The 14,336-nt window shown below is 56.0% G+C and overlaps 1 protein-coding gene across 1 annotated transcript; it reads left to right on the forward strand.

The window, feature by feature from the left end:
- The first annotated feature begins 5,483 nt into the window (after positions 1–5,483).
- GAS2L2 (growth arrest specific 2 like 2) lies at positions 5,484–13,560 on the forward strand. The gene is made up of 6 exons (XM_081805343.1): positions 5,484–6,120; positions 7,677–7,918; positions 8,800–8,907; positions 10,179–10,275; positions 10,899–11,151; positions 11,689–13,560. Exons 1-6 carry the CDS (start codon positions 5,736–5,738, stop codon positions 13,235–13,237), a joined length of 2,634 nt encoding a protein of 877 aa, XP_081661469.1. The 5' UTR covers positions 5,484–5,735; the 3' UTR covers positions 13,238–13,560.
- Positions 13,561–14,336: the final 776 nt, after the last annotated feature.

The following is a 14,336-nucleotide window of genomic DNA, read 5'->3' on the forward strand; positions in this document are numbered from 1 at the left end:
TCCAGGCCTTCAGAGTGGCCTGTGTTGGCAGAGACAGGAGTAGGCAGAGGGATTAGAGGATGCAAACCCAGCTCTGGAGAGCCTCAGTCTGACAGGAGAAAATGTCTTGGTTTCCATCCAAGTGTGAGGAGTGGGGTCTCTTCCTCAGGCATCTCCCAGTTTAGTGGACGTCAGTAGGTAGGATGTAGAACAGCTCTTGGGAAACTCCTAGTCCCATGGGGGCCACCCTGTCAAGAACTGGGAAGGATCTGAAGCTTTACTCTTGCATGCTAGCAAGTTCGCTTGCCGGGGCGTCATGGGTGTGCCAAAAAACCTGAGACTCCTAGGTCAGACAAAGGCCTGGATTCCTCATGGTACAGCAGCAGCAGTCTATTCCTGTCAACACAGCCTGTCCCTTGTCCCCTGGGTGCCACGGGGATGGGCCCGTGAATGCCTGCACGTGCGGGGGTTTGCATTACCAGAGAAGCTCTGAGCTTAGGAGCACAAATCTTTTATAATGGGCAGCAAACAAACCTGCTCTTTGCTCCAGAAAGAGATGCAATCACTATCCTCCAAGGTTGTTCACTCTATTAAACACCCTTGAAAAGTCAGTGCCATTTGTGAGACAAGCAGAAATGCAAAAGGCCCATGGAGAATTGTCTCCCAGGAAACCCATTCTCCTTACATTTACTAAAAGAGCTTAGAGTCACTGTGGCTCTGGATGGCAAAATCCTAAAGCTCACTCTGGCTAATTTAAAGAGAAAGAATAGTGGGAGCTCGCAGAATGGCCAGAAGCCTTGGCAACTGGACAGGAACTATAGAAGGATTGTGAACACAGCCAAGATCACACCACAGGAACGATCCAGTTGAGAAGCTACTGTGGGGACCACCCCTGGTCACTGGCACTAGGAACAACCTTCTTGAGTCACTACCTAAGATTTAATGTCCCTGGCCAGGCCCATCCAAACCACTGAGCCTATGCTGTGGCTTTTAGGGAGCATCCTACCAAGAAGCACAAAACGGTGTTCCTCTGGTCTGGTCATTCATCTCATCCTGCCTCTCCCACTTCGATCTGCCCAGAAGCACTTTGTCATCCTTAGGGTGTTCATTCACTGTTGTTGTGTTTTGTTTTGTTTTGTTTTTTTCCCATTCACTCTTCTCAAGGGTATTTTGGGTTTTGTGGGAACTTCATAAAAAGTTGGGTTGTCATAACAAACCAAAGCAGCATAAAGCCACATTGGAAATTGATCACAGAGTAGTAATAGGGTCTACAGTGAAAACACAAGAGCAGGTAATCCCCCACTACACCAGGAACAGAAGCATGCTTCCTGCTCTCAGATACCACCTTGGAAGACCCCTTGAAAGGGGAGAAATTGTACTGATAGTGAGTCTGAATTCAAACCTGACTGGAGCTGTGTCCAAAAGAAACTGCTTAAAACCAGAAGAGAATGAGCTGCATTTTATTGGCTAGCACAAGCATTATTTCTTGCACTCACAGAAATCTAGAGAACAAAATGAGATCAATTGTCAAAAGTAAAGCTGTAATTTTTTTTTAAAGATTTTATTTATTTATTTGAGAGAGAGAGAGAATGAGAGACAGAGAGCATGAGAGGGAGGAGGGTCAGAGGGAGAAGCAGACTCCCCGCCAAGCAGGGAGCCCGATGCGGGACTCGATCCCGGGACTCCAGGATCATGACCTGAGCCGAAGGCAGTCGCCCAACCAACTGAGCCACCCAGGCGCCCTGTAATTTTTTTTTTTAAACGTAGTCTCCACGACCAGCATGAGCTTGAACTCACGACGCTGAGATCAAGACTTGATGCTTAACTGACTGAGCCACCCAGACGCCCCTAAAGCTATAATTTTTGTACTTTTTTGGATTTTAATGTGCAAATTAATAGTACGTATAGCCCATTAACTTGTAATAACCAGGTATAACACAGAGATGCTGTATTCATTTTAGTTGAGCAAAGGAGGTAAGTTACAAGAAGAAATATCCAATAAGGTGGTATGTAACGGCCACCCAAGTGGGAATATATATAACAAGACTTTCTATATATATATATATACAAGACTCTTCCCCTTTGAACATCATGTCCGTTAGGATGTATTTAGTTGGTGGAATATCAGAGTGCCCGACTAATAATGGCGTAAGCTTTATAAAATGTATTAGTTCACTTAAGAAGTCAGAAGTGGGGGGCTCCAGGATTGGTTCAGTGGCGTGATACGGTTGTGAGGGACCCAGACATCTTTTCATCTTTCCCCTCTGCCTTCTGTGCCTCTCTTCTTGGTTGCAGAATGGCTGCTGCAGCTCCAGGCATCCTGGCCTGGTGCAATCATGACCAAAGCAGAAAGGCTCTGCAGGGCCGGGACTTCCCAGAAGCCCTCCAGTGGGCTTCTCTTTGAGCCTCAGTTGGCCAGAACTGAGGCACACACCCATCCCAAACCAACCATCTGAGAAAAGAAATGGGAGGGCCAAGATTGACCAGGCCTGGTTGTAATTGGTACCTTTGATCAAGTAGGACTCAGGGAGTATTGTTATAAAATAATCTCTTTTTTTTGCCTCCTATAGTCCCTTTAAACCTGCTCAAGGGGAAGCAAGCTTCCTTCCCTTGTCCCTGGAGGACAATTCAGACAGGCCTTTTGACTTGTTCAGAGAACTCTTAGGCCATGGAAGAGTGGTCACTGTGCTCCCTGAAAGTTGATATAATGTTACGTCTCCTCCCAGCTGGGGCCTGCCATGACCGGTGGCCACAATGTGATGGGGTGATGGGCAGAAGACATGGTCCTTCCTCCCTCTTCCTTCTCAGCTAGCCAACCCCTGGTGTTTGCCTTTCCTTCCCCAATCCAGGCAGTCCCTTGGGTCCAGGAGGCTACCCTGCAGGATTCTGGGGGTCACTCATCCCCCCTGCAGCCCTAGGAATCCGCTGGTCCACTGCCATCTTCCCCTCTACTGAGCCCTTCGCTGGCCGAGTGGCACGCAGGAAGCACTCAGCCATCCTCGGTTCCAACTACAAGAAGACCGCTGGCTGATTCCAGCACAGCCCTCTCCTTGGTCCCCAGCACGGAGCAGCCAGCCAGCCCCGAGTCTGCATTTCCGACTTCCCACACAGCAGTCAGACTTCAGTTCACTGAGTCTCCCTAGTGATTAGGGATAAACATCTAGTGCTTTGATTGGTCCCATTTAAGCCCCTCTCGCTGCTTCTCCCCTTGTTTTGGGGGAGAGATGGTGATAGGCATTAGTTCCCTGTTCCGGCTGTAACAAATTATCACCAATGTAGTGGCTTCAAACAACACACTTAAGGCGCCTGGGTGGCTCAGTCAGTTAAGCGTCTGCCTTCGGCTCAAGTCATGATCCCAGGGTCCTGGGATCAAGTCCTGCATCGGGCTCCCTGCTCCACAGGAAGCCTGCTTCTCCCTCTCCCTCTACTGCTCCCCCTGCTGGTGCTCTCCCGCTCTCTGTCAAATAAATAAATAAAATCTTAAAAAGAAAACACAGTTATTCTTTTGCAGTTCTGAAGGTCAGAAGTCTGAAATGAGTCTTTACAGGGATAAAATTGAGGTGTTGGCAGGGCTGGTTCTTTCTGGAGACTCCACGGGAGAATCTGCTCCTTGCTTCTTCCAACTTCTAGAGGCTGCGGAGTGCCTGGCTTGTGGCCCCCTCAATCTCTGCTTCAACTGGCACATCTCCTACTTCTGCAGCCAGACCACCCTCCGCCCCACACTTGTGATTACATTTAAGGTCCACTTTGACAATCTGGATTCTCTGCACGGTCCCTTTGGCCCTCTAAGGTAACATTCACAGGTTCTGGGCAGGTCCTGGGCATTAGGATGCAGCTCTCTCTGGGGGCCATTCTGTGGCCTGCGACGCAGCTGCCATTCTCTTGACATACTCTAGTGGGAGAGAAATCCAAGTGTCAAGTGACCGCTTTTGGATAATGCCTCGATAAAGCGTGCATAGAGTCTCGTTCCTTTTTGGGTTTGCTGCATCTACTGCCGTCTTGGACCCTCGGCAGAAACTTCCATCTTAGCTCTGCCATGATTGCCTTGAACCTATCATGGCTCCTCTTCTGGGGCCGGGCCCACCTTCCCGCATTTCAAGGAAGTTCCACCTACTACCTGAACATAATGGGATTTTATTAGCACGCAAGAAAAAACAACTAGCTCTTCTGTACTGGGATCACAGCCTCTAGGAAGGCTCCCCGTGACCCCTGTCTCCTGGTATTCGTGTTCTCATGCAGTGCCCTCCCGCGTGAAATAAGGCCGACCCGGGTGGCCGACAGGATATTGCGGAAATGACAGTGTGACGTTCCAGGCTGGGTAATGAAGACACTGTGCCTTCTGTCTTGCTCTCTCCCCCTGGGGAAGACCAGCTGCCACTTCACCAGGACACCCAGTGAACCCTCTGGAGAGGTCCGTGGCGGGAGGAAGCGAGGCCTCCTGCCTGGAGGTTTTGCACTGGCTTTTCCCTCTGCCCGCATACCCTTCCCTGGGATACCTGCAGGGCTTGCTTCCTCATTTCCCTCAGGCCTCTGTTCAGATATCACCACGTCAGGGAGGCGTTCCCTTGACCACCTCACATAGAATGCCACACACTGCCCCGTCTCCCTTAGCGCTTTATTTTTCTCCCTGGTATTTATCACCATGTGACTCACTGTGGATTTATGTGTTTGGCACCTGTCACCCATCCCCCACTAACATGTATGTAGCCTCCGTGACGTCCGGCACCTCATCTGTTGCTCTCTCGTCGGGCCTGTGATGGCGCCTGGCACGCGGGAGCTACTTACAGTGCCGTGGCCGGGGTGAGGTCCTGCGGTTTTGACAGCCCACAGCTCGCTCTACAGGAATCCCGGGGTTAGAGTGGGGGATGGGGCAGGTTCTCAGAGAAAGCGGGGATCGTGGGGCATAAACAGGGCTGCTGGGAGAATCAGCAAGAGCTGGGACCCCCCCAGTCCTGAGTGTGCGTGTGTCCTGAAACTTCCCACCTACGTCATTCCCTTACTCCTCACAGCACCCCCAGAGGGGGACATGATTCCCATTTTATAGTTGAAGAAACTGAGGCGCAGAGAGGCGAGGTGCATATGAAGGTCACAGAGGGATACAGGGAAGGGGCCAGGGCTGAAGTCATCAGACTCTAGCACTGTGTCTCTTTCATCCTCACCTTACAGTGCTCGCTAAACGCCAAGGGGCTCGGCAACCCCTGGCCCTGCCTTTCTCCCTTACTCCCCGGAAGCCCCAGCCTTCAACCCAGGGAGAGAAGCCAGGCCCAGGCTTCCCTCCCTGCTCCGTCCCGGGGCGGGCTGTGCAGGGCAGTCCTTGGCTGGCTGCCTCGAATGGTTAAGGAGTGTTTGTAGCAGCTGTCTCCAAGGAGAGGTGGGGACAGCAGAGCGGAGAGGCTGATGCTGGGCTCCGCTGTCCACTGCTGACCGCTGGGGGGTGGGAGGCAGCCAGCGGGACCAGTCTAGTCCTGGGGGGGGGGAGAGAGCAGTGTCCTCACCTCCATCTGTCCTGGGAGCTGGCGACCTCTGGGCCAACTGGGCAGCCCAAGAGTGAGGTCACTGCAGGGCCGGCAAGTAGGGAAAGTTCTGGCAGGCACCGAGGAATGTGGGGGGGCGGGGGCCGGGCTGAAGCCAGAGGCAAGTAGCAGAGCCGGAAGTCCTGGGCTCGCGGAGGGTAGAAGGGGCCGCCCTGAGTCAGGGAGAACAAGCCAAGGCCCAGCGGGCAGCAGGAGGACCTCCTCCCTGCTGAGGGTCCAACCATGCCCCGGCCTGGGGGACGTGGGAGGAGGCCTGGGAGCCTGGGGCCACCAGTGCATAGCATTCGGCCCTTTAAGTCCAGCGAGCAGTACCTGGAAGCCATGATGGAGGACCTGGCCGAGTGGCTTCGGGATCTCTACGGGCTGGACATCAACGCGGCCAACTTCCTGCAGGTCCTGGAGACAGGCTTGGTGCTGTGTCGGCATGCCAACACCATCACTGAGGCCGCCCTGGCCTTCCTGGCTGAGGCACCTGCCCGAGCCCAAAGGATCCCCCTGCCTCGGGCTGGGGTTTCCTGCAACGAGGCCGCCCAGCCGGGTACCTTCCAGGCCCGGGACAACGTCTCCAACTTCATCCAGTGGTGTCGAAAGGAGATGGGCGTCCAAGGTAACCACCCTGCACCCGCCTCCCCAGGCCCTTATCCTGCCAGAATCCACCTCCTCTCTAAGGCTTGGGCTGCGCTGGAAGTCAGGAGCCAGGGTCCTCTTTCCTCATTTCGCTTTGGGCCAGCTCATCGCTGTTTGTGCCTCAGTTTCCCCCATCACGTAGTAAATCTTCAATAAATAAATGTGTTGACTGAATGATTCATTCATTCAACAAACACACATTTAGTCCCTATCTCCTTTGTGCTGGGCACAAAGGACCAAGAGGACTGAGTCCCAGTGTCCAAAGAGTTCATGGTCTAGGAAGAGAGACAGATGAATAGATACACAAATTACAGCCCAATGTGCTCAAAGCCTCAAATAGAAGTGTATGTGTTGAGGAGCCAGGGGAGGAAATCGGTGGATAGTGGGGGCCAAGAAAGGCCTCTCAGAGGAGGAGGATTTGAACTGAGTCTTGGAGAACAAGTAGAAGTTTGGGGGAAAGGGAATTCTAAGCAGGGAACAGCAGGAGCAAAGGCACAGAGAAGGTGCTGTGTTTGGACGACTGGGAGAAGCCAGGGTGGGTGAGGGCATAGGGCTGGGGTGGGGGGAAGGACAGGGAGGCAGGCAAGTGGACATTAGGGAGGGGCCAGCTGTGCTGACGCTTGTGAGGCCCAGGGGAGTGACAGGCCAGGATCCCTCCTCTCCCAGGCCGTGGAGCCTGGCACCCACCCTGGTGCGGCTGGAGGAGGAGATGGCCTTGCGCCTGCCCCCCACCAGGGTCCCTCATCTCCTAGGCCTAGCGGGATGAAGCTGGATGTTGTGCCATCCTCCAGGTCAGAGGGGGTGGGGGCTGAGGTGGAGGGAGGAGTCAGGCCCACCTGCTGGAGGCTGGCAAGGCAGTGCGGAGCAGGACTGGAAGGCTGAGAAAAGCTAGTGTCTCATGGAGCACTTCCCATGTAGCCAGATCTTGTCCGCAGACACAGCAACCCCCGTGAAACAGTCTACATCCCACTTTACAGAGGAGGAGACTGAGGCTCAGGGACTAGCCCAAGGACACACGGCTGCTGGGTGGGAGAATCGGGACTCCAACTCGGGCAGTCAGGCTCCAGAGCCTGTACTCAACCTTGCCTGGTTATATGTGGGCTGAGGGTTGAGTTCCAGATGTCCGCTGGTATCGGAGGTGAGCTGTGTGGGTGGGAAGCAGAACAAACTGCTTCTTACTCCTAGACCCCTATATCCAAACGGAGTGGGGAGAAGGGCAAGGTGGAGCGCAACCCACAGCCGGGCTCTGGGCTTCTCAGCTTGGCTGTGTCACCTCTTCCCACCCCAACCTGTCTTGTTGGACTGGCCACCTACCATGCCCTGAGAGCCTGAACAATTCTGCTCAGACCCCTCCTAGGGGCCGGCCAGACCCCAAGATCCAGCGATCCGAGCCAGCCCCCTCCCTCCCACCCCCCGCCCCCCCGGGCCCCGACCCCGGGCCAGGGACGGCCCCAGGGCTCTCCCACCTACTCCGCAGAGCGGAGGTCCGCAGGGGGCTCAGGCTGCCTGCCGTCTTCCCCCACCTCCGCTTGCCAGAGGTGGTGATGTTCGAGACGGAGGACCTGGTGCTACGCAAGAACGTGAAGAACGTGGTGCTGTGCTTGCTGGAGCTGGGCCGCCGAGCCTGGCGCTTCGGCGTGGCGGCGCCCACCCTCGTGCGGCTGGAGGAGGAGATCGACGAGGAGCTGCGGCAGGAGCTGGCCCTGCCCCCGCCGGACCCGCCGCCGCCCGAGCCCCCCGCGCGGCCGCCCTGCCACTTCCGCCACCTGGACCAGCTGGTGAGGGGCTCCGGACACGCCCTCCAGGCCCCGCCCCGCCCGCCCCGCCCCCTCCCCCGTCCGCACGCGCCGCTCGGAGCTTCCTCCCTCTGGAGCCCCAGCACCGCCCCCCCCGACTGAATTCTCGGTGCGGCGTTGCTTAAGTCGTGCTCCCCTCGGAGCCTCAAGCCTCATCACGTATCGGCCCAGCTAAGCCGCTTATTACGTTTGTATTACAATCCCGCGCTCTAGACCTCTCTCACTGAGCCCCGCCGCGCGACTTTTGAGAACACTGCCTCTGGCACCGTCTCTGACACCTCGGTTCAAGGCTTAGTTCCACTGCTCCGCGGCTGTGTGACTTGGGGCACATTATTTAACCTCTCTGTGCCTCAGTTCCCTCATCTGTAGCGTGGAGGTGTAATAGTACCTACCTTCCATGGCTGCTGAATATTCAATGAGCCAGCGCATATGAAGTACTCGGAACAGTGTCTGGCACGGAGGGGGCGCTTCATAGGAGAGTGCTGGGATTAACCCGTTTCTACCGCCCAGGAATAGAGCTCAGGGAGGTTTCTTAACCTGCCCAAGGCCTATGTGTGGTGGAGGCAGGACTCCAGCCGAAGCCCGTCAGATTCCAGGGTCCACCTTCCACATCATCACACTCCACTGCCTCCGTCAGCTGACCCACAAGGCCACGGAACTATAAGTGACCACTCGAGGTCTCGATGTCACTGGGTCATTTATGCACTTGCTTCTCAGCCTCCAGCCCTGACCTCAGCAGAAGCCTGGAGGCTGGCTCTGGGGGACAGGCAGGCTCCCCCTCATCGAGCTTGACCCAGGGTGGGGGATAAGGAGCTTGGGCACTTGTGCAGAGGGAGGGCTGAGCCCCTTGTCACTGCCCACAGGTTCAGAGCCTCGTGAGCCGCTGCACGTGCCCAGTTCAGTTCTCCATGGTTAAAGTGTCTGAGGGGAAGTACCGCGTGGGGGATTCCAACACCCTCATCTTCATCCGGGTAAGTCTGGGGACCAGACTTGGGGTGTCCCCAGGATCAGCAGAATAGCGCTGCCTTTCGTGGGACCTTGCCCAGGACTGAGGGCAAAGACAGGAAGTCACCATTCACCCCAACCTATCAGGACTTGGGGCTTTCTTTCTCTCCCTTGCGGAATTCCCAGAAGATAGTTGGCAAAGCTGGCAATCCTATCCCCTCCTCCTATTAGGGCAGCCAGAACCCTGCCCCCATCCGCTCCACCTTAGCCTAGTGCAGAGGGGTGTCCAGGCAGAAATAGAGTATGAAGGGTACTCCTGAATGTCCTTTGCCTCCACTCCATCCACATGCTTGGTCAGAGCAAGGGGCCTGAGAACTCCAAGTTTGTGTTCAGTGCACAGCCCAGCCCACACGGGCCCCATAGTCCAGGCTTCCCATGTCTGGCTTGGTACATCCTGCAGAGTGATCCGCAGTAGGGGTCTGAGATGTGCCTCTCACTGCCCGCCCCTCATACCCGGCCACGCCTCACGGGCAACAGATTGTACCTAGAGGCGTGGCCAAGCCCTCTCCTTGATCGCAGGCCATACCCGGGGACAGAGCCAGCTCGTAGGTAGGGACAAGGAATTTCAGCTGAGGAAATGGGAAGCCTGAGAGAGACTGTGACCTGCCCCAGAGTCCCAGAGTGGAGTGGATGGCACTCCCAAGATTCCTTGACATACCCGCTACAGAGCAAAGCAGGGCCACTTTTTTTGTTTTTGTTTTGTTTTGTTTTTGAGAGAGAGAGAGAACAAGGGCGGGGTGGGGGGAGAGGGGCAGAGGGAGACTATCCCAAGCAAGCTCCGCACTCAGCGCAGAGCCCCACGTGGGGCTCAATCTTACAACCCTGAGATCATGACTTGAGCCAAAATTCAGAGTCAGATGCTTAACCGACTGAGCCATCCAGGTGCCCCTGGGCCACGCTTCTGCTACAGGCATGTGCAGGTGGAAATCCCTTTCCAGTGAAGGGAGAGAAGAGAGTGCTCCAGGGCCAGGCTGCACAGTGCTTGTGAGATCCCTTGTCTAGTTGTGGGGCAACTCTCTGTCAGCCTGGCCGCCACCCTTAACAACATGTGTTATCCGATGCTAGTTGTGGAGGAGAGACAGGCTGCACAATACACCCCCCCACAATACACCTGTGCAAGGAATACCTGCGTGCTCATGTGTACATGGATAGGAGTGCATGCTGGAAAAGTGCAGGCTGCTCCAGGAAGAGGGGACGCCCTCTATCCCGCCCCCAACCTCATCCTTGTCCCCTACAGATCCTCCGGAACCACGTGATGGTGCGCGTGGGGGGCGGCTGGGACACCCTCAGCCATTATCTGGACAAACATGACCCCTGCCGGTGCACGTCCCTCTGTGAGTCCCCTGAGAGTCTCTTCCCTGTGGCTTTGGGTCGGGAGGCCAGAAGCAGAGGTAGGAGGTAGGTCTGATCTCCAGGGGCAAGAAATATGGAGAAAGGAAGATACCATAGAAGGTACTGGTGTTAAAAAAAAAAAAAAAGGTACTGGTATGATAGCCTCAGTTGTAGGAAGAAAGCGAGGCAACCACAGTGCAATACCAATCATAGCCACAAGATGGCGCCAAACACATAGAATCGCATTTGGTCAGGGTGCCTCTTGACAGGGCTGAGGTCTGGCTCTGATGTCCACAGTGGGGACACCGAGTATGACTTGGAGGGGTCTTTAGTCCCCCCATAATCTCTATTAGTACCTCAAGCCACCCCAAATAAGCATGCCATCCAAGTAAAAAATGTGAACTTGCAATACAAATGCAGCTTTAAACAAGTCCCCGAGCTGGGCCCTCTGACCAGATTTTGTCCCCTGCGCCCCTATAAGGAAGTCCTGGCACCGCCACTGTAGGTCGTACTGTCTCTAATGTGGGTTTGGGGCATGGGACAGCTAGGGGAGAACAGTGGGCCCCATCAGCAGGAATTTAACCCTTTCCCCCTCTCCTCTTTCTTGGGGGGGCTGTGTTGGTAGCACACAAGGCGGGCAGTTTCCAGAAGCCCCCTGCCCCACCGGTGCAGCATGAGGTGAGGGTGCAGGATGGGCCCTCGCAGCCCCAACCAACGATGACTATCAGCCGTTCCCAGAGCCCGCTGCCCCCCGTGGACTGGAAGACATATACCTCTTCAGGCCGGAAGCTGAGGCCCCCCACCTCCTCCACCCCTAGAACCCACAGTAAATGGGGAACAGAGGCGGGAGTGCCCAGAGAGACAGCATCATTCCTGAGGTACAAGGGAGAGGGCCAGAGCAGGGTCTCTTTCTTCTTTGGAGCCCACATTCTCAGAGAGAAATATACGGGAAGCAGGTCTCCAAACGGTGCCCCTACCCCAGGTGTTCGAACCAAAAAGGCACTCAGTACCACTGGGATCATCTAGCTTTTTCGTATGCCCTCCCATTTCACAGATGAAGAGGCTGAGGCCCATAAAGGCCCATAGAGATTTCCCAAGGATCTTCTGCCATTTCACAGTAGGACAGATACTCAAACGCCCCCTCCCCCAAGACTGGTGAGCTGAAGTTGCGGGACCTGAAGTAACCCGGGGTCCAAACCAGGCTTCTAGCTGCTACACTGGGGAATGAGGGAGAGTAAACTTGAACAGTATCTGTCATAAGGAAGACTCGGGCGGGCCCAGAGGGACAGAGAGCATCTGTTTCATTCAACATGAAGTCCGGCCCCCTTGGTGTTCTGGCTGGGGAAAGTCATCCCTTCCCAGAGCCAGGGGACTGGATGAGATGATCCTGCCAGCCTCATGATTCTCCCTTTCAGGCACCAGGAGAAGTCACCCACCCCGTCTTGGAGGCAGCTGCCAGTGGGGGACAGCCCACTCAGCCCCCACTCCTCATCCCCCCATAGGGGCCGAGACCCACGGTGCACCTCCTCAGGGAAGAGGGAGGAGAGATACTCCTCTGAACATCCCAGAGGAAGGACTCCCACATCTTGGATTCATGAGGAGACAGACAGCCAGGGAGCTCATGCTAGGGCCCCCACCTCCCAGAGATTCCGAGCCCCCGAAGCCACCGCCAAAAGGACACCAGCAAGAGGACTATCTCCGCCGCCTCATTCCTCCAGCCCAGCGAAGCCCATGGGCCTCAGGCCACCACCCAGGGGTGAGGCTGAGGGTTCTTCTTCCCAGCTCAGGGAGCCAGCAGCTGTCCGCTCTCTGTCCCCTGTTAAAGGGCCCGCCAAGATCCCTGTCTGGCTGCCCCCTGCCTGCCCCCCCACTCCAGGAAGCAGCTTTCCAGGTATTGCAGGCGGAGGTCCCATGACAGAATTGGGGTGTGGCCCCCTCCCAAGGGCTGTCCCTGGGGACCTGGCTGGGTGCAGACATGGGGACTTCTCTGCGGATGCGAGACAAGGGGACCAGAAGTTGGACATCCAGGTGACAGCAAAAGCTGGGGGACCCTGGGGCCTGGGCCCACAGGAGTGGGAGGAGCGATATCCTCCCCTGCCCCTGGGTGCAACCAAGGATCAAGCTATCTACCATAGTCTTGAGGAGGAGCTTTTGGCCAACATGAAGCTGCTAGAGGTGGGGGGTGCCTGCCCCCAGGGCACAGGGTCTGGAGTCATCCCTCGAAGTGGAGTCTACGTCCCCAGCCTAGGTGGGCGGTGGCCTGAGCCTGGGGGTCCTTATGACAAAGTCATCCAAGAACTGGCTCAGGGACCCCCACCTCTCCTTAAAGTGGACCTGGGAGCCTGGAAGGCAGCCTCTACAGGCTCGCCTAAGCTATCTGTTACCACTGGACCAGGAAGCCCAAAAGGGAAACCGGGAGTCAGAGAGAGTGGGCCAAAGGTAAAGGCAAGCCTGAGTGCCAAGGGTACCGGGATGAAGAAGGGACCAGCTCAAGGAAGGCAGGACTGCTCAGCCCCCACTGTGTCTGCCAGCCTGGAAGCCCCCACACCTTCACCCTCAGACCCCAATTCTGACAAAACCCAGGCATGTCCAGGCAAGGCCAAGAGAACACTCCGAAAGCCCCAGAGAGTCCCATCCATCTACAAGCTGAAGCTGAGGCCCAGAATCCGGCCCCGGAGAGACCACAGACCTGGGAAGCAGCCTTCACGAATCCCCAGGCCACTGGCCTACCTCCACCTGGGTTCAGCCAGGGCACCCTCAAGGGGCAGTCTGGTGAGAGCACTGGGCAGAAAGGGAGTGGGGGCAACCCTGGTGGATGGAGCCTCAGCAGGGAAGGAGGAGGAAGGAAAGAAGAGGGAAGAACCAACTGCCCCACTGAAGAGCAGCCCCCAGCCTTTGGAGGGCATAGGTCTCCAGCAGCTTGATCAAGCCCCACTCCCACCAGAGGACGAGTCCTGGGTCTGAGGAGGAGCCTTCCCAGCCTTGAGCTTGTGAGTCCGGGGGAGAAGGGAGGTGAAAAAGATGCCATGTATCCACTGGACTCTCAGCTGCAGGAACAGAGGGGCCTTGGCAGGGGAGAGGGTGTGGGTGGGGTCAGAAGACAAATATAGGTTCAATCTGCTTGTTGGGCAAAGGGGCAACCCCTCACTCCCACTCCCGGGGCACCGGGGCCACCCTATGTCTTCTTGCTTCCCCCCAGAACAGCTCCCCAAACTCCTGGCCTCTGGCTATGGCCACCATTTCCACAACTCTTGTAAGTTATTAAACACTTGTAGGTGTGTTTCAGAGCCCCAGACTTCTTGAGTCCCTCACTCGAGGATTGTGGTGGTGCAGGAAGGCACAGTTTCAAGCGTTTTCCCAGGTGCAGGAAGGAATAGCTTCAGGCGTTACCTACTGGAGTGGAAGAGGATGAGGGACAAGGAGTGGGGGTGAGAGGTTTCTTCTCTTGAGGCTCCGCCAACCTTGCCAGACAGCCGCTCTCTCCTGGAAGCCGCTGGTGTGTCAGCACCAAGGACAGGGACACACACAGGCCTTCAAGGACTTCAAAGCTTTGCTCTGGATTTTGGGAACTGAGATCACTGGGAGTCAAGAGGGATGGTGGAGAGTGTTCTTATCACATCTACAGCCGCGAATGGGCCACAGCAGCTCAGCCACAAGTGGGAACAAAGAGGCAGCAGCAGGAGCTGGGATTGAGTCCAGTTATGAAAGTTTTCCCGGGAGTGGCCGGGGGAGACCTTTCACTTCCCCCTCCAGTGTTTTTGCTCAGCGTGGGAGGGCTCAGAGGCTAGGTGGAGAGGTGAGTCCCAAACTCTTCTTAGTTCTCCTGGTTGACCCAGGCTCTGGGACTCAGAGCAACCTCATCGCCCTGACGGTCCTTCCACAGCAGAGCTCAGCAGGCAGGCCCTGTAGGGGAGCCCTTTCCCTCACAGGGCAGGAACTGAGCCAACACCTTGTACAGAAACAAGGGAAAACACTCCCTGATTTTTAATCTGACTTCCGATCACAGCGCAATGGGCATCACACACACTTCCAGACCCTGTGGTGGGAAACCCGGGGGGGGGGG

Source organism: Leptonychotes weddellii, chromosome 15, assembly GCF_054177405.1.
Source record: "Leptonychotes weddellii isolate Sample4059 chromosome 15, ASM5417740v2, whole genome shotgun sequence".
In the NCBI taxonomy this organism is placed as follows: domain Eukaryota; kingdom Metazoa; phylum Chordata; class Mammalia; order Carnivora; family Phocidae; genus Leptonychotes; species Leptonychotes weddellii.